The sequence below is a fragment of the Diceros bicornis genome, chromosome 3, assembly GCF_020826845.1.
Source record: "Diceros bicornis minor isolate mBicDic1 chromosome 3, mDicBic1.mat.cur, whole genome shotgun sequence".
NCBI classification, from domain to species: Eukaryota; Metazoa; Chordata; class Mammalia; order Perissodactyla; family Rhinocerotidae; genus Diceros; species Diceros bicornis.
This window is the reverse complement of record NC_080742.1, coordinates 89,394,914-89,417,304: the sequence shown is the minus strand read 5'-3', so window position 1 is coordinate 89,417,304 and position 22,391 is coordinate 89,394,914. Positions and strand designations below refer to the sequence as shown.

General features: G+C 40.0%; 1 protein-coding gene and 1 pseudogene across 1 annotated transcript; both read left to right on the top strand.

Moving 5' to 3' along the window:
- Nucleotides 1-1,336: 1,336 nt before the first annotated feature.
- LOC131422379 (trypsin-like) lies at nt 1,337-6,004 on the top strand. Its single transcript, XM_058569563.1, has 5 exons — nt 1,337-1,376; nt 3,880-4,048; nt 4,865-5,118; nt 5,609-5,766; nt 5,855-6,004. Exons 1-5 carry the CDS (start codon nt 1,337-1,339, stop codon nt 6,002-6,004), a joined length of 771 nt encoding a protein of 256 aa, XP_058425546.1.
- An 11,413-nt stretch (nt 6,005-17,417) lies between these two features.
- Nucleotides 17,418-21,469, top strand: LOC131422372 (cationic trypsin-3-like; annotated as a pseudogene).
- The last annotated feature ends 922 nt before the right edge of the window (nt 21,470-22,391 follow it).

Genomic DNA, 22,391 nt, shown 5'->3' with positions numbered 1-22,391 from the left:
CAATTATTTACTGAGCAATTACTGTGTGTCAGGTACATGCTGGCTTTGAGGCAGAATAGTGAGCAAATCAGACATTATTTGTGCCCTCAGGAATTTTAAACTATCTGGAACAATAGACACTAAGCAGATATTCACACAAGTAATATGTAATTGGAAGTAAATATAAAAAAAAGAAAAGTAAGGCTCACAAGAAAACTCAGGAAGGCCTGATTGAAGCTGGAGAGTGCAGGTGAGGTTCAGAATTATTTGTGGTTAGAGACCTGAAAAATGAGTGCCAATTAACCAGATAAGGTGTGTGGAGGAAGGCACAGTTGTCTAAAACAGCATAGAGTATCCAAGTGTATAGGCTTCAATGCCACGCCCAGGAATTTAAACTTATCCTGACATCAATGTGGAGCTATAAAGGGTTTCAGGCAAGAAAATGACACGATCCATGCGCATTTTAGAAAGATCACTCTGGTAGCAGTGTGGACGATGAGTTGAAGGAGAGTAAATCCAGAAAGGAGGAAGTGCGTATGGTGCTATTTCAGTAATTCAGGAGACAGACAGTGGTCCCAAACTAAATCACAGGTGGTTGCATTGAAAAACAAGTCAAGGTTCTTCAAAGGTAAGTCAGAGATCTTCAAGATACATAAAATCTTCGAGAATTGCATTTGAATATAGGTGGTGAGTAAGGTAGATGGAGAAGTTAAGGGTGACTTCCATGTTTCAGTTTTGAGAAACCATGTGGATGGTGTTACATTGCACTGACTTAGGAAATATAGGAAAAAGAAGCTATGATGAATTCACCTCTAGATAAATTGACCTGAGGTGCTGTAGGACACTTGAGCAGATATGTTCAGGCAGAGACTGGAACTAAGGGAAGCTCAGGAAAGAAGTTGGTATTAGAGGGATCGATTATGAATCATAAGAAATCAGTTGATAAAAAATCAAAGAGGGAGAATATAGGCAGTGAAAAAAATATTTATGCATCGCTTGTATTGGCAGTGCTTCACTCTTCCACTGATGCAGAGTCCTGTTGAGCAGTGCTCTTTGTGTCATTTTTGCAGGAAACCCATATTAAACCAAGCCCATGAAAAGGTCTTAACCATGTAGGGTCTACTTCTGCAAATCCCATACTCCCCTTTGTACTTGTGTTTATGATTAACCAGGCAACAATGTTTGCCATGCTTGAGAAATGGAGGCCCCTCCAGATGAACATCTGGGTGTCTCCTATCACGCTCCACCTGTGGCCCAGAGGCCTTGGACTAGAGATAAGATTGGTTGCTTTGGGAACTATAAAGGGGACTATCCCCTCATTCTTTTGCATCACTCCAAGTCGATTTGGAGAACCACCATGAAGATCATCATCTTTCTCATGTTCCTAGAAATTGCTGGTAAGTTTTTTTTCTTCAATATTAAAATAAGAGACAGTGATAGAAATTAAATTTCCCACCTCTATGACCTCCTGTTTGGTGAGAAATCCAGCAGCAAATAAGTGAGTCTCTCTACTCCACCTGAAACAACATGGAGAATGGAAAATGAATGTCTGAGAGCAATTGAAGGGACATGCAACAGGCAATAGCAAATTCCATTCCCCACTCTCCCCTCCAGATGTGACGATCGCCTGAGACCTTGCTATGTAATTAGGGTAGCCATAGAACTGATTGGTCAAATTGGGACATTTTTGAGAATGAAAAGTGGCACAATTTATAATTGTTCTGGGGCAGCAAGCATAAACTAGAACTATCTCTAGCAAATCAAGACCTGGAGTCAACCTATGTGTAACACTATATATATATATGTATATGCTCCTATATGTATGTGATCCAGGTCAGTGTTGATGGTCCTTGCCCCTCTCAGCTTCCTCTTCTCTGGATTCTTGGCTTTGGACTTAGATAAGGGCCCAGAGATGTGTCAGCTTTGGACCTTCTTGTTATAATATGAAAGCTAAAGTTGAAGAGAGACCACATTCAGCTGAGGCCTTCTAGAGTTGGAAAATATCTGTCCATTGGCTAGAAACAGACAGTCTCCCATGTGGTCTAGTCAGGTATTCTACCTGAGTCACATCCTTCATTGTGTTGTTAGGCTCTTGAGAGAACCAAAAGTGCTTCCTCCCTATTCATCTGGGACAAATAGCTTAGGAATATTCCTTCATATCAAAAATCTTAATTTTGCCCCCAGACTACTTTCAAGTTTTAGCATAGATATCAGATCTAGGGTACTCTCTCTTTCTCTCTCCCTGCTCCCTCTCTCGCTCTCTGTCTCTTCTTTCTTCCTTGCATCCTTCACACAAGCAGCTCCTAAAATTACTCCGCTCCATGATTCCTTTTTGATCTAATAGGAAGGTGGAGAAAACTGTCTTAGTCTTTCTCTTGTCACACGACAGATTTATGATCCCTTTTCACTCTCAATAGAGACTGTATGCATGGTTAATATTACAAAATGTGAAAGTTCTACTATATCCTTTTAGATAATGCCTCCCATAAAAAACGGCTGTGTTCACATGCAAAATAACCTCAACTGTTTGGAGAGGAGGCAGTGGGGTATCAAAGGAGAGCACTGTATCAAAGGAGAGTCAGGAAATGTAGGTTTCAACGCTGGCTCCACAATTATTACCTCTATGATACTATGCAACCTTCAATTTTCCAATAGGTAACTTCTTAAAATGTAGGGCTTGATTACACCTCTCATTCTATATATTGACTATCCAATATAATCGTCTATTTTGATTTGATTTGTTTATTGTGGGAGTTGTTATAGTTTTACTAAACCAATCAGTAGCTCTTGTACTGATTTCTCTACCTTTCACAAGTGGTCATGTTTGTGTTTTCCCACTGGGAGATCCCTCAAGGTATGTCTGTGAAATTTGTTCAGCCTGTTTTTGTGTGTGTGTGAGGAAGATCAGCCCTGAGCTAACATCCATGCTCATCTTCCTCTACTTTATATGGGACAGCTTGGCTTGACAAGCGGTGCACTGGTCTGCACCCGGGATCCAAACCCGCGAACCCCCCGCCGCCCAAGCGAAGTGTGCGAACTTAACCACTACGCCACCGGGCTGGCCCCTTGCTCAACCTTTTAAAGAATTTTAGAGTACATTAATTCATTCTATCAAATTTCTGGAGAATAGCATGTGAAGTAGAGCCTAACTTATGAAAATGTATTATATTTATGTGTATGAGTGTGTATATGTGGGCAAGTATGTACAAAGAGAAATACAAAGTATGTATAAAGAGAATGAATGTCTTACATGACATTAAGGTAAGTTTAGAGTGGTTATTTTCTTTTTTGTGTGTGTGAGGAAGATCAGCCTTGAGCTAACATCCATGCCAATCCTCCTCTTTTTTTTTTTTTTTTGCTGAGGAAGACCAGCCCTGAGCTAACATCTATTGCCAATTCACCTCCTTTTTTTTCCCCCTTTTTCTCCCCAAAGCCCCAGTAGATAGTTGTATGTCATAGTTGCACATCCTTCTAGTTGCTGTACGTGGGACCCGGCCTCAGCATTTCCGGAGAAGCGGTGCATCCGTGTGTGCCCTGGATCCGAACCCGGGCCGCCAGTAGCGGAGCACATGCACCGCTAAGCCACGGGGCCAGCCCCATAGAGTGGTTATTTTCAATGAGTAGAATTTGAGATAATTTTTTTCTTCTGCATTATTGAGTTGTTACTGTACTGTACTTTCGTAATTTTCCTACATGCATGTATATTACATTTCAAAAGAGCATGTTTAAAACTGTTTTAATTTGGGAAAAGAAGAAAAAAGAGATTTAGACTAGCAGAACATCCCCAGTGTTCCCACCTGAAGTGCTATGTTGCATATTTTCAAATCTACCTTCTTCTCGGAAGTTTTAGGACAAAGCGTGATCTTCAACTATCTTCTCCCCCTCCTTCTCATCTCTTAGGGGCTTTACCCAAGAATGGTGACAATGATGATGACAAGATTGTTGGGGGCTATACCTGTGACATCAATGCCCTTCCCTACCAGGTGTCCCTGTATGCTGGATCCCACCTGTGTGGAGGTGCCCTCATCAGCAGGCAGTGGGTGTTGTCAGCTGCTCACTGCTACAGACCGTAAGTGTGGGCACCTGGAGTCCCTGTGGGTGACAGAAGATACCACATGCAGGTTGATTCCCCGGCTCTGACTCATCATATTAGGAGGGCAGGCCCTGGCAGGGAGATGCAGGGGCTATTAAGGAAAACTCTCTTTGTGGCCATCTTCTTGAACATGCTATCATCTCTGAAAAAGAATGTCTTCCTCTTCTTCTGTATGGCTAAACCCTTCTTCATGACCTGAATTCCAATACCTCTGTCTTCACAAAACCCAGCCTTTCTAATTAACTTTCTTTTCTTTTCTTCTCTTTTTAAATTTTACTTTATTGTAATAAGAACACTTAACTTGAGATCTATCCTCTTATCAAATTTTTAAGTGTACAGTACAGTATTGTTCACTCTAGGTATAATGTTGTGCAGCAGATCCCTAGAACTCATTCATCTTACTTATCTGAAACTTTAGGCCCATTGATTTGCCACTTTCCACTCTAATTAACTTTAGATGGTCCCTCTCCATGGACTCCTGACCTTCTGCTTTAGTACTCACATTATTCTCTTCTCTCTTCACACATTACGAACAGCCTGTAGTCAACTTCTGGCTGCTGCTGGAGATCCTCGAAAATGAGCGTGCTCTGCTCACTGCCTCCATTTCTGCATCACACACAATCCCCTATCAGATAAAGTTTTCTTCAAGTCCACTAATGAGGCTAGTTTTGTCTTGGGTCATTTTATTTGCTTGCAAGCTTCTGCTGGGGTGCCACAAGGTGGGACTGTGAGTATGAAAACAAGATCCAGCTGATTAGCAGAAAGACTGTGGCTTCTCCTCTCCCTTTCCAGGCGCTTCCATCTGAGGCTGGGTGAACATAACCTCGCAGTCACTGAAGGGACTGAACAGTTCGTCAGTGCAGTCAAAATTATCAAACACCCCAAGTACAAGAGCATAACCACAGGGCATGACATCATGCTGATCAAGCTGGCAAAGCCTGTCATCCTGGACGAGAGTGTGAACACCATCTCCCTGCCCAGCTCCTGCCCCGAGAGTGGCACTCAGTGCCTGATCTCTGGCTGGGGCAGCACACAGCCATCTGCCAGTGAGTGAGCCTGAGTGTTACTCAGTGACAGAAGAGTCACTACAATTAGGCTACAGTGGAGATGAGGTCAAGGGCTGTGTAGACACATTGCCTGGGTTAAGACGGCTCAGTTTCCTTGGGTAATTCCTTTGAAGTTACTTAATTTAGTGTCCTCCTCTTCAAAATGAAGATAATAACAATATCTACCTTACTGGTTCAGTTTAAGGATTAAATGAGATAATATATGCAATGAGTTTGGAATAGTAAAAGGCACACAGTAAGTGCTCAAGAAATGACAGTAGCAGTTATTATTATTATTATTATTAATAATAATATTATTATAAGGGCTCCTTGCTACCCTTTGGAGGACCTGACCCTTTGGGGATTTTGGAGAAAGGAGCTTGGAGAAATCCATATCTGCGGATGAGTGGGTATAACTCAGTGTCTGTCAATAACCATTATCATCATGCCTTTTGTACAGGAATGAGGTATCCCATAGAAAATATAGCAGACAATGAAGAAAGGGTTAGGTCCAAATTCCCTAACTCCCTGCAATGCCTGAGGGCTCCCGTGCTCTCTAACAGCACCTGCCACAAAGCATATCCAGGCCTGATCAACAACAGCATGATGTGCGTGGGCTTTCTTGAGGACGGGAAGGATGCCTGCAAGGTGGGTTTGCCTTCACCCCTGCTCTGGATTCTGCATCTACTAAAGAGGTGGAGGCACTACTTCTGACATTCTCTTCTTCTCATTTTAGGGGAACTCAGGTGGTCCTGTGGCCTGTAATGGGACCCTTCAAGGCATTGTTTCCTGGGGTGCAGGCTGTGCCCTCAAAGGCAAACCTGGAGTCTACACCAAAGTCTGCAACTACATAAAGTGGATTCAGGACACCATGGCAGCCAACTAAGGGGTTTCCACTCTCCTTGGCCTCAGCTCCAGGGCATAAAACCCTCTTTAACTTTGTCTCACCTCTGGAGGGCTCATATATCTCACATAGACCTGTCAATAAAATGCCTTCCTTAAAACTGTTGCCATCCTTCCAAACTAGTCAAGGTTTCAAAGGAAAGATTTACAGTAGTGTTTCGCCAAAGGAGGTCCCCAAACCACCTAAATCAGAGTCATTCCAAGGACCTTTTTAAAACTTCAAATTCCTGGTCCCCCTCAATAATCAAAATTCCTCTGCATTTCTGACCACCACGTCCTCATGATGCTTATGGGCCCCAAGGTTGGTGACCCTTCGCCTAGAGACAATCTTTCCTTCCTCTGAGAACTCAGCCTCAGCTCAGCTTGCTCCCACGGGGTGATTAGCAAGGCCTCAGCAGGTGGCACATGCATGATACCTGACCTTCTTGCAACCTGTACAACTAGTGTCTGCAGAGACAGTTTGCTTCGTAGACTCTCAAACACCAAAATGTACTTATTCACATGAACAATTATACTTTTTGAGTGGTAAAGAACAAGATAAAACAAAGTTTACCAAAACATCAAAAACTTCCCTCAAAATTGTGAATGGAGTTTATACATGTATCTTCTGGTACCAGCAGAGAGAAGCCTCTTGCTGCTACCCAGATGGGTTGCCATCTGTTGTTAGAAAGTTCTTTGTTAGGTTGAGCCATCATATGCTACTTTATATCTACTTCTAAGTCCCAATCCTATCATCTGGATCCTTGTGGCACAATTCTGTATTTCCTAACATGTCAGTGTGTCAAGTATTGGACAATAATGGCCATGTCCCCTGGGGGTTCTCTTCTCCAGGCCATGGTCTCTTTAACCATCCCAGAGCATCAGTAAATCCATTCCTTTCACCAGGAAAATTATCCTCCTTGGACAGAGTTTATTTTGGCTATGTCTGTTTAAATCATGATAACTAGAGCAGATCATCTCCACAGCCCCCAGAAATGAGTGATAGGAAGCACTTAGGGTAGACAGCTAGGGTGACCAGGGATTCTGGGTCAGAGAGCTGAGGAAGGCCCAGGAAGAGGGCTGGCAGCCTCAGAGGAACAGGAAGAAGGCAATGCTTTGGGCTTAGAGGTTGACCATTTGATCTCAGGGACTGGTAAGAGGAAGACTGAACTCTGTCTCTAAGGAATTGGGACACCAAGTGAGTATTAATACAAAAAAAATGGGGATAAATGAGTACCCTTTTACTGGAGATGGTATGTCAAATGAGGGCTTGGTCACAAGGAACATGGCAATAGCAGAGATATTTGAGCACAGAGGAGACAAGATCCCAGGAGGATGATTGGCTAAGGTGACTTGCTGCTGTGTCATTGGCTTTGGTCTCCTTGAATTCTGTGTCTCTAGGAATGGCATTATATCTGAATTGTGAGTCAAAGCTGAGTCTGATATTAGCACTGAAGTGACTAAGATGATTGAAGAGCTACTAGGACAAGCCACACAAATATTTGCATTGATTGAGATTTCTTTGGTGCCTTGATTCAGTCATCTGTGATGTTGATTCTTCTCAGCTCTGGGTCATTAGTAAATTGGCTATTTGGTTTTCTGTGTTCTCAAATCAGAAACCTCAGGGATTTCTTTTTTCCTTTTTGTTGCAGTAACATTGGTTTACAACATTATATATATTTTAGGTGTACATCATTATATTTTGATTTCTATATAGATTACATCATGTTTACCACCCAAAGACTAATTACAATCCGTCACCACACATGTGCCTAATCTTCCCTTTCACCTCCACCCCTCCACCGTTCCCCTCTGGAAACCACCAATCCAATCTCTGTCTCTATGTGACTGTTTGTTGTTGTTTTTATCTTCTACTTATGAGTGAGATCATACAGTATTTGACTTTCTCCTTCTGACTTATTTCGCTTAACATAATACCTTCAAGGTCCATCCATGTTGTCACAAATGGCTGGATTTCATCGTTTCTTATGGCTGAGTAGTGTTCCATTGTGTATATAGACCACATATTCTTTATCCATCCCTCCCTTGATGGGCACCTAGGTTGCTTCCAAGCCTTGGATATTGTGAATAATGCTGCAATGAACATAGGGGTGCATGTATCCTTATGCATTTGTGTTTTCACATTCTTTGGATAAATATCCAGCAGTGGAATAGTCGGATTGTATGGTAGTGCTATTCTTAATTTTTTGAGGACTCTCCATACTGTTTTCCATATTGGCTGCACCAGTTTGTGCTCCCACCAGCGGTGTGTGAGAGTTCCCTTCTCTCCACATCCTCTCCAACACTTGTTATTTCCTGTGTTGTTAATTATAGCGATTCTGATGGGAGTCAAGTGATAGCTCATTGTAGTTTTGATTTGCATTTCCCTGATAGTTAATGATCTTGAACATCTTTTCATGTGCCTGTTGGCCATCTGTATATTTCTTTGGAGAAATGTTTGTTCAGGTCTTTTGCCCATTTTTTAATTGAGTTGTTGCTTTTTTCGTTGTTGAGCTGTATGAGCTCTTTATATATTTTGGAGATTAACCCCTTATCAGATATATAGTTTGCAAATATCTTCTCCCAATTGTTAGGTTGTCTTTTCATTTTGTTGACAGTTTCTTTTGCTGTGCAGAAGCTTTTTAGTTTGATATAGTCCCATTTGTTTATTTTTTCTATTATTTCCCTTGTGCGGTCAGACATGGTACTTGACAATATATCTCTAAGACTGATGTTGAAGAGCATAGTGTCTATGTTTTCTTCTAGAAGTTTCATGTCTTACATTCAAGTCTCTAATCCATTTTGAGTTAGTTTTTGTGTATGGTGTAAGATAAGGGTCTACTTTCATTCTTTTGCATGTGGCTGTCCAGTTTTCCCAACACCATTTATTGAAGAGACTTTCCTTTCTCCATTGCATGTTCATGGCTGCCTTGTCAAAAATTATCTGTCCATAGAAGTGTGGGTTTATTTCTTGGCTCTAGATTCTATTCCATTGATCTGTGTGTCTGTTTTTGTGCCAGTACCATGCTGTTTTGGTTACTATTGCTTTATAACGTACTTTGAAATCAGGGATTGTGATACCTCCAGCTTTGTTCTTTTTTCTCAGGATTCCTTTGGCTATCCGGGATCTTTTGTTGTTCCATATAAATTTTAGGATACCTTGATCTATTTCTGTGAAAAATGGGACTTTGATAGGGATTGCACTGAATCTATAGATTTCTTTAGGAAGTATGGACATTTTAACTATGTTAAATATTACAGAGCATGGAATATCCTTACATTTCTTTGTGTCTTCTTCAATTTCCTTCAACAATGTCTTATAGTTTTCAGTGTACAAATCTTTCACCTCTTTAGTTAAGTTTATTTCTAGGTATTTTATTATTTTTGTAGCAATGGTAAATGGCGTTATATTCTTAATTTCTCTTTCTGTTACTTCATTGTAAGTGTATAGAAACATAACTGATTTTTGTATGTTTATTTTTATCCTGCAAATTTGCCATAATCATTTATTAATTCTAAAAGATTTTGGTGGATTCTTTACAATTTTCTACATATAAAATCATATCATCTGCAAATAGTGACTAAATGCTCCAGTCAAAAGGCATAGGGTGGCTAATTGATAAAAAAAAATACCGATTTATTTGCTGCATACAAGAGCCACGCTTCAGACCTAAAGACACTCACAAACTGAAAGTGAAGGGATGGGAAAAGATACTGCAAGCAAATGGCAATGAAAAGAAAGCTGGGGTAGCAATACTTGTATCAGACAAAATAGACTTTAAAACAAAAAGTGTAAGAAGAGACAAAGAAGGGCACTACATAATGATCAAGGAAATAATCCAAGAGAATATAACACTTGTAAATATCTATGCCACCAACATAGGAGCATCTAAATATATAAAGCAATTATTAACAGACATAAAAGGAGAGATAGATGGTAACACAATAATAGTAGGGGACTTTAAAACTCCACTTACACCAATAGATAGATCCTCCAAACAGAAGATCTATAAGGAAACAGCCTTAAACGACACACTAGACCAGATGGACTTAGTAGTTATATACATAACGTTCCATCCAAAAACCGAAGAATACACATTTTTTTTCAAATTTACATGAAACATTCTCCAGGACTGATCACATATTAGGCTACAAAATAAGTCTCAATAAATTTAATAGGATTGAACCAAGCATCTTTTCTGACCACAACAGTATGAAACTAGAAATCAACTACAGGAAGAAAATCAGAAAAGCCACAAATATGTGGAGATTAAGCAAAATGCTCCTGAACAACAATTGAGTCAATGAAGAAATCAAAGGAGAAATCAAAAAATAACTGGACACAAAAGAAAATTAAAATGTGACATGCCAAAATTTATGGGATACAGCTAAAGCAGTTCTATGAGGGAAGTTTATAGCAATACCTCAACAAACAAGAAAAATCTCAAATAAACAGTCTAACAGTGCACCTAAAGGAACTGGAAAAAAAGGAACAAACAAAGCCCCAAATCAGTAGAAGGAGGGAAATGATAAAACTCAGAGCAGAAATAAATGAAATAGAGACTTCAAAAACAATGGAAAAAAATAAAGCAAGAGCTGCTTCTTTGAAAAGATAAACAAAATTTACAAACCTTTAGCTAGACTCACCAAGAAAAAAAGAGAGAAGGCTCAAATAAGTAAAATCAGAAATGAAAGAGGAAAAATTACAATGGACATCTCAGAAATACAAAAGATTATAAAAGAATACTATGAAAAGCTATATGCCAACAAATTGGATAACCTAGAAGAAATGGATAAATTCTTAGAATCATACAACCTTCAAAACTGAATCAAAAAGAAATAGAGAATTTGAATAGACCAATCACCAGTAAGGAGATCAAAACAGTAATCAAAAACATCCCCCAAAATAAAATTCCAGGACCAGACGGCTTCCCTGGTGAATTGTACCAAACATTCAAAGAAGACTTAATACCTATCCTTCTCAAACTTTCCAGAAAATTGAAGAGGAGGGGAGGCTAACTCATTCTACAATGTGAACATCACCCTGATACCAAAACCAGAAAAGAACAAAACAGAAAAGAAAATTACAGGCCAATATCACTGATGAACATCTATGCAAAAATCCTCAACAAAATACTAGCAAGCCAAATACAACAAGACATCAAAAAGATCATACACCATGATCAAGTGGGATTTATTTCAGGGATGCGGGGATGGTTCAATATCGATAAATCAATCAACGTTATACACCACATTAACAAAATGAAGAAAAAAAATCACATGATCATCTCCATAGATGCAGAGAAAGCATTCGACAAGATACAGCGTTGATTTATGATAAAAACTCTGAATAAAATGGGTATAGAAGGAAAGTACCTCAACATAATAAAGGCCATGCTACTATCACTCACAATGGTGAAAAACTGAAAGCTATCCTTCTAAAAACAGGAACTAACAAGGATGCCCACTTTCACCACTCCTATTTAACATAATATTGGAAGTCATAGCCAGAGCAATTAGCCAAGAAAAATAAATAAAAGGGATCCAAACTGGAAATGAAGAAGTGAAACTCAGTGATTTCTTGCTACATTTCATATGGGCTCTGAGATAGCACTTTGGAGAATAATTGTTAATCAACTGTGAATCTATCTCAGAGTACCACATCAAGAGCATGTATGTCTTAGCTCCCTAATTGCAAATATATCATGGAAACATTGCCAAGTAGTTTGTTGAAAACAAGCCTTGCTATATTCCAGTTTTTCTCAGAATTCCTTGATCTAATCGTGTCATCCACAAGAAAATGGCTAGCTTGACATGACTTGTTCTAAGCGAACGTGTGTTCTCTGCTAACTTTGCTAAATACTTGTAGGCTGATGACTGTGCCTCAAAAGGAGCAGAATAGGAAAGTGACAATGACTGTAGCCTCTGAGGGTCGCAGCACTTGTGAATGGTTTGCTCACCAACTTATGACCCACAGGATCTATATGTTTTTCCTAGAGTGAATTCAGGATGCTTCACATTTTCTTTTCCTATTTTCCAAACTGTAGTTTCCAAAATTATAATAGAAAAATAGTTTTGATCTCAATAATATAAATTAATTTTGTTGTAGGAAATGCATGCCATAGAATCAAAGTGGGTATATTGAAGGGATTGGGATGATGGAGCTTGGAGAAATTCACCAAAAATTCCTGAGTTCCACTACCCACTCAACATTGCATTGGAGATGTAAATGTATCTGACAGAAAATTGTTTATTGAAAAATTAATATGGGGCTGCATTGTAAATTCTTGACATTTTTCATTTATGATGCTCCATTTCAACCTTCAGCTTCACTTCAACCTCCATATCCATTCTGTTCTTCTTCGTACTCCTATTTTCTTCCAATCCAAAATTATGTTTTCTCTTCATAAATGCCTCACCAGCCAATCATATTCACAAGTGTGAAGTTTCCATACTATTTTGTGGGAGCATTTGCACACATTTTTCTGACAGCTGTGGGTTCCAGGTATACAAATCTATCTTTTTCTACGATAAAACTTGTATTTTCTTTTCTTAGATACACTTTCTCGTCTAATCTTGTGGGATGGAGTTAGGATCTGGCCACAAAAGTTAGAGCAATGAGAAGCGAATTCTGACAAATACATAAATTAGTTATGTTGGGACTTTCACAAAACTCTGGTATGTGGATCAAGATTTTATTAACTTCTATCGCTCTATTATTTTCTGTGTGGCTATTCATTTTATACATGAGCATATTAAAGTCCAACAACAACAACAAAAAACAGCAACAAAAAAACTAGTGACAGAATTAAGGCTAGAACTCTAGTTACCAGATCTAAATGTTTTTTCCAGTATTTTGTTGCTTCTCATACTTTGATACAGTTTTCTGTCTCTGTCAGTCTCTTTTTTTCCCTGCATTGTTCTCGGTCCTTCCAATATCCCAGCCTTAAATCTCCAGTCTTTCTCTTCTTCCTTTCTCCCTAAAACATCACTGGAAGTAAAGACAACAGCGAGATGTTTCTCCAAAGATTACTAATTTTATTTCAAGCCATACCTGATCATTGAAACTGAGCCACCATTCAGTTTCAAATCTGTACATAAGGCATTTAACAGTTTCTTCCCTATCTTTTAGATCAGAGTCAACTAACCAGAGCCCTGGATAAATTTGGCCAGGAACCTCTTTTTTCTTTTTTTTGGTGAGGAAGATTGGCGCTGAGCTAACATCCACTGCCAATCTTCCTCTTTTTGCTGAGGAAGATTGTGCCTGAGCCTACATCTGTGCCAATCATCCTCTATTTTGCATGTGGGATGCTGCTACAGCATGGCTTGATGAGCAGTGTGTAAGTCTGTGCCCAGGATTCAAACCCTTGAACCCCAGGTCACCAAAGCAGAGCACACAACTTAACCACAACACCACCGGGCCGGCTCCCAGGAACCTCTTTTAGTGAATGAAGTTCATTTGGAACATGTCTGCACTTATTCATCTCCATATTGTCTACAGCTGCTTTCATGCAACGGCAGCAGAGTAGTTGTGACAGAGGCTATATTGCCTGCAAAGCCTAAAACATTTACTATCTGTCCCTTTACAGAAAAAGTTTGCTGACCCTTGCAAACAAATTTATGAGAGAATCACACGGAGCTAAAGAAGAAATACTCCAAAACTAATGGAATCCTTGAGGAGGGTTCTCAAGGAAACATAAGTGTGATTCCAGAGTTCCTTTTACCAGGAAAGAACATTCTATTCATTAAGCCTGATTTTCTATATGTGGCAAAGATTAGAAATTCTGCCTAGCATAGACTCTCAGGTTAGCATCAAGGTTATCGCACAAGCATATACTTTGTACCTTGTTCCTTTATGTATTTTTGCCACCCTGGTTTTTGCTTCAGTTTTTTAATAGGTTTCTTAGTACATATTTTTTCAAGAAGAATTCTTGTTTAAAAATTTCTTTACACATTAGAGTGACAAAGAGCCAGCATGGCCTCAACGACTACTAGTGTATTAACCAGGAAAATGGCTGGAGAAGCTAAGGAAAAAGAGAAACAGACTCCGTTGATGAAAAGAGCATAAAATCCTGTAGAGAATGGTGACTCTTGCTCCTGCCAATACAAGTGTCAATAAATTTGCTGGAGCTCAATCAGCCCCCAATTCAGGCACAAGGTTAAAGAGCCTTCCAAGGCCACTAAGCCACTTTCATGGGAAAGAAAGCTGACAGACACAGATTAATTAAGCACAGACACATGCCTCTTTGCCACCACGTGTTTGAAGTTAGCAAAGGAAGTATAGGTACCAGCCCACTCTGCTGGGCAAGAGAAGTAGGAGCATTTCCCCTACATCGGTCATGATTCTTTTCAAGGGAGGAGGTTGAGGAGGGAGACTCCCACACGTACTGTGGCATATTTGAAGTTGATTGTTAAGGAGAATTCATAGATATTATTGAGAACAGAATTTTGGCACACATAAAGTGTAGACAAGAATATTTACCGAGTCTGGGAACTTTCAAACCAATTCTCCAGGGCCAAACTTCACAGAATGATTCACAGTCTCCCAAAGCAAAAGATATCCTTTAAGTGCAAGCTCGCTCACAATCATGGAAGGATGTCTTCAGATTTCTTTACCCAATTTACATAAATGACAATCGTGCATACATATGTACAAAGGCACCTCATACTGATTCTCTGTTCTCCTGGCCTCTTCAATAGGGAACATTCTCCTAGTCACTTTCACTTAAAGTACTAGTCACTTCCACTTACTATCCAGATCTACTCTGCTCCATACCCCTTCCGCTCACAGCAACCCCTACAACCACCGTCATCAGGCATCCTTGGTTTTCCCACTCTCATTTTGTCCAACCATCTGCCTAGGACCATGTTGGTGTATGAATCACTTGTAGTCTTCAACACAATTTTAGGGAGTGCATGGCTGACTATTTTTATTTAAATAACTATTTCACTAAAATGTATGGGTTCATTTTAATGTGCATTAGATAAAATTCATCAACACATGAAATATCAATGTCTTGCTTAAGAAGAGACCCAGGAATTTAAGTCTATTTAAAAATCAGAATGTAGCTATATTACAAGCACTGTGCTAAGTGGTTTACATGCAACATGGGAATAACTGAAGGCTGGAAATCATCACTTGCATTTTCCCCACGTCCCACTATGCTTTAGGTGACTGAAGAATCATCACATTGCAGCTACTCAGGTCCGTGTTCCTTTGCCTCAAGGTGTTGATTTGGAAATTGCAATTGATCCTAGATAAATCCCCTTAGCTGGCAACCCTCACTCCTTCCCTTCGTGGAAGAAAGTGTTGAAGTGGTAAAGCCCAGGACACCCCAGAGAGAGCTCTCTAGGACACAGCAGCACATGAGCCATTTATTGTGAAAAACTCTGCTCTACACTGTTGTGATTTTCATATGAGCCAAGGACCCTGCTGAGGTCCAGGGGAAGTTCCAGGGGTGATATAGAATCATAGAACTTCCAACATGTCACTGCGGAGGTGTTGACAAAAGAAGATAATTGAACAGCACGAGAAGACTCCTCTTTCCTCACTCTGTACCCCACCCCTTCCCTTAATCCTTAGTATCTCCTGATGTCTAGGGATCAATGAATGGCACCTTCCTGCCTGTGTGCCATTCATTCAATAGTTAATTAATGCCTATATTGTCCTACAGCTCAAGGCACTTTCCCATGGCTACAGCCTTACTAGCTGCTCTACCCGTCTTTTCTCCTTAGAACAATAGTTCTTAGCTAGAAATGATTTTGAACCCAGGGGACATTTAGAAATATCTGGAGCAATTTTTTGTTGTCATCACTGGCAGGAGGGGCTGGTGCTACCTGTAACTAGAGTCCAGGAATGCTGATAAATATCCTACAGTATGTAGGATAGTTCCCCACAACAAAGAATTATTTAGCCTAAAATGTCAATAGTGCCAGGGTTGAGAAACACTGCCTTCTAGCTAATCATCTTCATATCAGCAAAATTTCAAATGTAAAGGAAACAGAAGGAATCCTTACAGAAGGAGTGATTTGCTAAAGCAGGAATAGGGTCCCAGTAGGCCATTCAGATGTATTATGTGGGTGTACAAAATTCCAATATGTAGCTAGATGTTAATTCTCACTAAGATTCACTTACTCTGGGTATTTCTGCCATGCCATATTAATTATGACAATTCCTGCTTCAGGAACCCATTTCTTGAATGCTTCAGAATTCTCTTTGCTCCCCAGAGTGTCTGTGAATTGGTCGAGTTCAGATTGCTCTCCTTGATTTTGCTCATGCCATCACAGCGGAGGACATGGACCCTGAAATGAGGCTGCTAAAGCTTTTCCCTTGTCTTAACCACATAATGGCTATAAAACTTTGAACAAAACAGGTTACATCTCTAAGCCACGCTCTCCCAATCTATAAAATGGAAAAAATCATAACAACACTTAAAAAGTTGTTGGTGAAGATTGAATGCATTGATGTTTGTAAATCACCTCCACAGTGGCAGACACATAGTAAGCACTCCATAAATTTCAATTGTATTATCATTGGCCAGGAATTCTGTTTTATCTTGATCTCCAGACTCTGGTTAACTTTCTGGGGTAGTGTTGCATAGCGGTTAATAGCACAGACTCTGAAGCCAGATTTCTTGTGTTGGAATCTTTACCCTACGTTGTACTTGCTACATGGATTTGGTCAAGCCCCTTATAATTTTGTGTGCCTCAGTTTTCCCATCTGTGAAGTGGGGGTAATAATAGGTATCTCATGGGGTTGTTATGAGGATTACTAAATTAATATAGGCAAAGTATTTAGAATAACCCTAATATTTAGTAATTTCTAGATAAGTGTAAGTTATCATCATTCTTTCACTCTCCTGTTCAGATCTATGGTAGTTTCAGATCAGAACAATTTTTCTTGTTTCAAGAGAACAAGTTTGTCCTATTAATAATGAAATGTTAACATGGATACACAAGGCCAGAGGTATTACAAGAAAAATTATACAATTGTGAAAAAGCCCATGTTAATTAAACATCAGGGTGTAGGTTTCAAGATAGTCCTGAGGATAAAAGTTCACAGTTGAGACAACCAAATATCTAAGATTTTTTGTCTTGGAATCAGGACACCTGGAGCCCTGTTCTGTGACCTTACTCCAATATACTTTTCTATTCTGGGTACAGTTTCCATAAGGTAAGTTAATTACTTCAATATCTATAAACTTTTGGAAAAGCGGACCTATGTTGATGTTTAAATTTGTTGCTGAATTATCTTCACCTTGGAACAGAATTGAAAACTAAATTTGGATTTGTGAGTTTCCAGTGAAATAACTTTTCTGACACCTGTGGTCATGGGTGTCAATGATAAATTGTAGGTATAAATAGCTGTGGATTAAAACTCTTCATCCTACTTACCAGTCCATATCCAGTGAGCAACCATGAAGACCTTTATCTTCCTTGCTTTCCTGGGAAGCACTGATGAGTCTCTTTTAATAAACGAATCAGTAGGTGTCTCTCATGTATTGAACTGTGCACTTTGTACTCAGGAATGTTGAAAATAATCTCTGTCATCAGGAGGCTTATAAACTCAAAACAACAGTGTCTAGTATATGTAAATCTCAGCTGTTGGGGAAAGATCATAGTGAGCAGGAGTGATCAGGCAAGACGGGATAGAGGCAGAATTGCTCTGAACGTCAGGGGGAAAACTAAGAAGGATTAGAAAGAAGAAAAGGGTAGTCAACATTAAGTGAATGTCGTTTTGACCTTTATAAGGATTAAGAGTTAATAATTGGGACCAATGACTAATCTCGTGCTCCTTGAAGAGGCTGTGAGGGTGACAGCCTGAGTCTTCTCTGTACTGAAGAGTATCTTAACAGCCAAAGATATTTTATTTCTTGTGAATAAAAGTTATGGACTGGCTTTTACAATATCTTTGCTAATGAAACCTCGCTAGTGTAAAACAACGTCATTCAATTATCAAAAGAAATAGAGAAATGACTATTCATTTTTATAATACTAAATGTTATATTACTAAAACTTACGACTAAATTTTCCCATATTGGGCAGGTATAAACTTGATACACCTTTCCACACACCTGGAAATGTCTTTTCCAAAATTACTTTAAATTATTTGAACAATAGGGTCCATATAATACAATCACAGACTTCTGGATGCATAAGAAACTTAATAAATCAGTCAGCCAGATTTCACAATGCTGGATAAATTGAAAAATGTCAGAAAGATAATTGGGATAAGGGGAAAGGTTGGAGAGGGAAACCTTATAATATTCTGTGAAATTATTTTCTGAAAATTATAGGCGAGAACTGAGAAGAGAAATTGGAAGAACAAAAGTACAAACTCCCATTTCCTTCCAGACCAGAACATTCTCAGGTGGCTTCTAAAGCTTTCTTTCTGTCACCTAATGAGGATATCTACCCCATACCAACCACGGAAGTAAACAACACCATGGGTACTGCAGAGCTTTATTGAACACCTACTTCTCATGGCTGCCGAGCAGGGTTTTTTGTAAAAAGTATTGTTTATATCCTCAAGTAGTGGTTTCCAGGGCATTTCTTATATAAAGAGTCTCTGATATGTGCGTTTGTGTGTGAGCGTGTGTGTGTGTGTCTGTATGGTAGATATGTAAAACAAAGAGTATATTTATAAAATTTAAAGCATAAAAATTGGATACTTATAATGGTATATGTAGGGTACGTGTCAAAGGTATGAAACAATGAGATTTTGAAAAAAATTACATCAACATCACCATTTCCTAATTATATATGACAAGAAAACATTATCTGCCCTTTCCTGGTTAATCTGCAAAAACCTGCTGGGGAGTAGCAATTCCAAGATGAATCTGTTTAGCAAGTAGTTTCCAACTTTTCTCTGTCAGTTTCTCTCCCCACTGACGGTGATGACAAGATTATCGGCGGCTACACCTGTCAGGCGAATTCCATCCCCTACCAGGCATCTCTGAACATTGGCTACCACATCTGCAGTGGGTCCCTCATCAATAACCAGTGGGTTCTATCCACTGCTCACTGCTGTCAGTCGTAAGTAACCAACACAAACATCCCTGTTCTCTAAGATCAACTCATCTCCCAGCCCTGCTAAAGCACAATCAGAGTAAACTACAGGGTTATACTTGAGCAATGAGCATTGAGATCCTAAGAGCTTCGTTATTCCCACCAGGCATTGTAGGATGTATTCAGGGACTATCACATGGAAAGGTACCTTTAGATTTCCCTGATGTCCTTCCAAATGATGGTACAAAAGACATGGGGGGGAAATAATGAATGATGAAGTGTGTCTAGAACTAACTTAAGAGCATTAATGAGTAAATAGTCCTAGTCATTAGAGCTCAACCAGGAAAAAAAATGGCATATGGAGGTGATAACATACATGCAATTTACAGTCAGCATGAAAAATTAGCACAACTCATTCTGCTCTCTTAATAGTCTGTCAAATCTCGGATTCCTGCCACATCTCCCTACAGTAATTAGTAACCCCAACCAGAGGAGAAATGGCAGGTGCTGATCAATCACCACCAATTCCAATCTATCTCCCACTGTTTTCTTGGCATCCTATGGTTCCATTCCTAAACCTAATTATTCTAACAATATGGTGGGCTGAGAGTCTGTACTTGTAATGACACCTACCTAAGAAATATTCTAGCCTCTTCATATCTGGTAGGGCTCCATTAAGGGCACAGTTACCTGTAAGTGTTCCTTCTACCATATAGCGTGCCTGAAGGGGATAACGTCTATGTTATGCTCATAACTGGGGTGTCCTGGGAAGGGGAAGAAGCTCAAGTTGGATACTTAAGAAACTTGTAATCCTTTAATCCAGCTGATTCCAGGTACGTCTGGGAGAACACAACATTGAAGTCACTGAGGGCACTGAGCAATTCATTTATTCGTCCAAGGTCATCCGCCACTCCAGATACAACGCAAAAACCTACGATAACGGCATCCTGCTGATTAAACTGAGCTCCCAGGCCACTATCAACTCTCAAGTGTCTACGATCTCTCTGCCAACATCTTTTGCAGCTGCTGGTACCAAGTGCCTCATCTCTGGCTGGGGCAACACCCTAAGCAGTGGCAGTAAGTGTCACCTGGAGCAGAAGCACCAAGTCTGAAAACCCTAGAGGTGAAAGGCATGTTGAGGTTCAATTACTCCAAACTGTCACTCAAAGCAAGGGTCACAGAGGATAGTTTGTGGATATATGGAGACATAGAATACATTGATTGAAATGAGGAAGAGTCCTCTGCTGGGAAACACAACAAAAATGAACCATGATAAAGGTGCCAAGTATTCAAGTGAAGTGGGATTATTGATTTGCAGAGAACTAGAAACTGAGGAGTCAACAGAACAGAGGCTAAGAGTTTTGGTACTTCCTGGAGGATTGATCTACTTGAGAAATAAAGTCTCCAAGTTTGAAATCAGGTGTCACTGAAGCTAGTGTCAAGGGAGAATAACTTGTGAGTTAAAACTGATTGGAAGACATTCAGGATAAAAGTTTTCTTCCAAAATAGCAGTTACTGACAATCTGACAGAAAGAGTGGGAGTATTAAGAAGGAGGGGAAAGATATTGGGCAAGAAGTTTCCAGGAATCCTCTGGGTAATCTTCTTCCATTTTCACTCTTGCACCCAACAGCCAGCTACCCTGACCTCCTGCAGTGTCTGAATGCTCCCATCCTCTCCGAACGCTCTTGCCGCAGTTCCTACCCAGGTCTGATCACCAGCAACGTGTTCTGCGTGGGCTTCCTGGAGGGTGGAAAGGACTCCTGCCAGGTTAGTTTCTTTGCACTCCTTCTTCCAGCTCGCCTTCATGCATTTCTGCCATTTTTTCTCTTTCCTGAAACACAGAAGATGGAAAAGCTGTGTCTGGGACTGATTACAAGGGGTTAGGAATAGATTTGGGATAAGTAATAGATTTTCTTTTTGCCATAGTAATGGTCAGGGTTGAGGGCAAAATGATACACAGAAGATGGTGTTCAAACAGCATCTGTGCACCCTTCACAAGAGGTATATGGTAGAAGGAAGCTCTTTTAAAGGACCGGGGCTAGCTGGGCAGTATTACGCTCGCCAGTCCTCACCTCTTCTTGGCCCTACAGGCCTGCAACTAAGGAAAGAGGAGGCACTAGAAGGTGGGAAGAGAAAGAATAGGGATGTAGTATGGAGACTGATGGGTGGGTTTCCGTTGGAAGAGAAGGTACTTGTTGAAGGATCAATAGCCTGGGAAGATGACTCCAAGATAATAGAGGAACAGTCTTTGAGCCTTTCTCCCATCTGGGCATAGTGGAGAGTTCTAACTCTCTTTTCCTTCTTGCTCAAGGTGATTCTGGTGGCTCTGTGGCCTGCAGTGGACAGCTCCAGGGCATTGTGTCCTAGGGCTATTGCTGCGCTCAGAAAAACAAACCAGGTGTCTATACCAAGGTCTAGAACTATGTGGACTGGATTCAGCAGACCATCGCTGCCAACTAAAACCTTTATCTCTTCATGACCCATCCCCTGTTGGTCAATTTCACCTTCCCTCTATGCTTGAAAACAGTATCTAAATAAAAACATTTTGTCCTGAACCAAATGTGTCCAAGCACTTTCCTTACTTCATATTTGTGAACTTTCTCTTGAAACTGGACATAGACTTGAATTATTATATGAACATAGAATTTGAAATGTTATTTGGCTATTCGTTCAACCTGATCAAAATAAACGTACTGATCACCTCTTCTATGCCAGACTCTGTGTGGGACATTGAGGATATAAAGGTGAATAAGGTTAGGGAATCACTGTTCCCCTCCCAATTTTGAAAAGATAATGACACCAACTGCAGAAAGCTAAAATCGACTGCCCAAAGTCCTTCATCTAGTTCACAGTGAAGATGGGATGAAGGCCCAACTGTCCTTATCCCTCAGGCATTGCTCCTGCGTGACACCGTGCTCTCTCTTTTTTCTCTAATCTATCTCAAAGTCTGCAAGGCTAGATAAGGGGAACTTCTAGATGGAGAAAGTTTAAAAATCACAGATTTCTTGCATTTTCCCAGGTTTCACCTACCTGTGTGTTCCAGTGTTCCAAGATCTTTCTTTTTTCTAACTGAGATTTTATTGCTATGGTAGGCGGGATGTCCCTCAACAATCTGGCCAGTCTCCCACCACACGTACCCCCAAATCCCAACCCAAATTATGTACTATTTTGACCCTAACCAAAAAAAAAAAGTACAATTGCATATAAGTTTGCAGGAAACAGATCTATGACTCTGAAGTCATAAATATCTTGACTATAGAGCTGTTATTTGATCTCTTCAGCCCTATCTGGAGACATAGCACTGATACCCGGTTTTAATTCTTCAACACTGCTCCCCGAACTCTGGGTTGTTCCATGGATCATCTGGAGAGTGGTTTGGAGT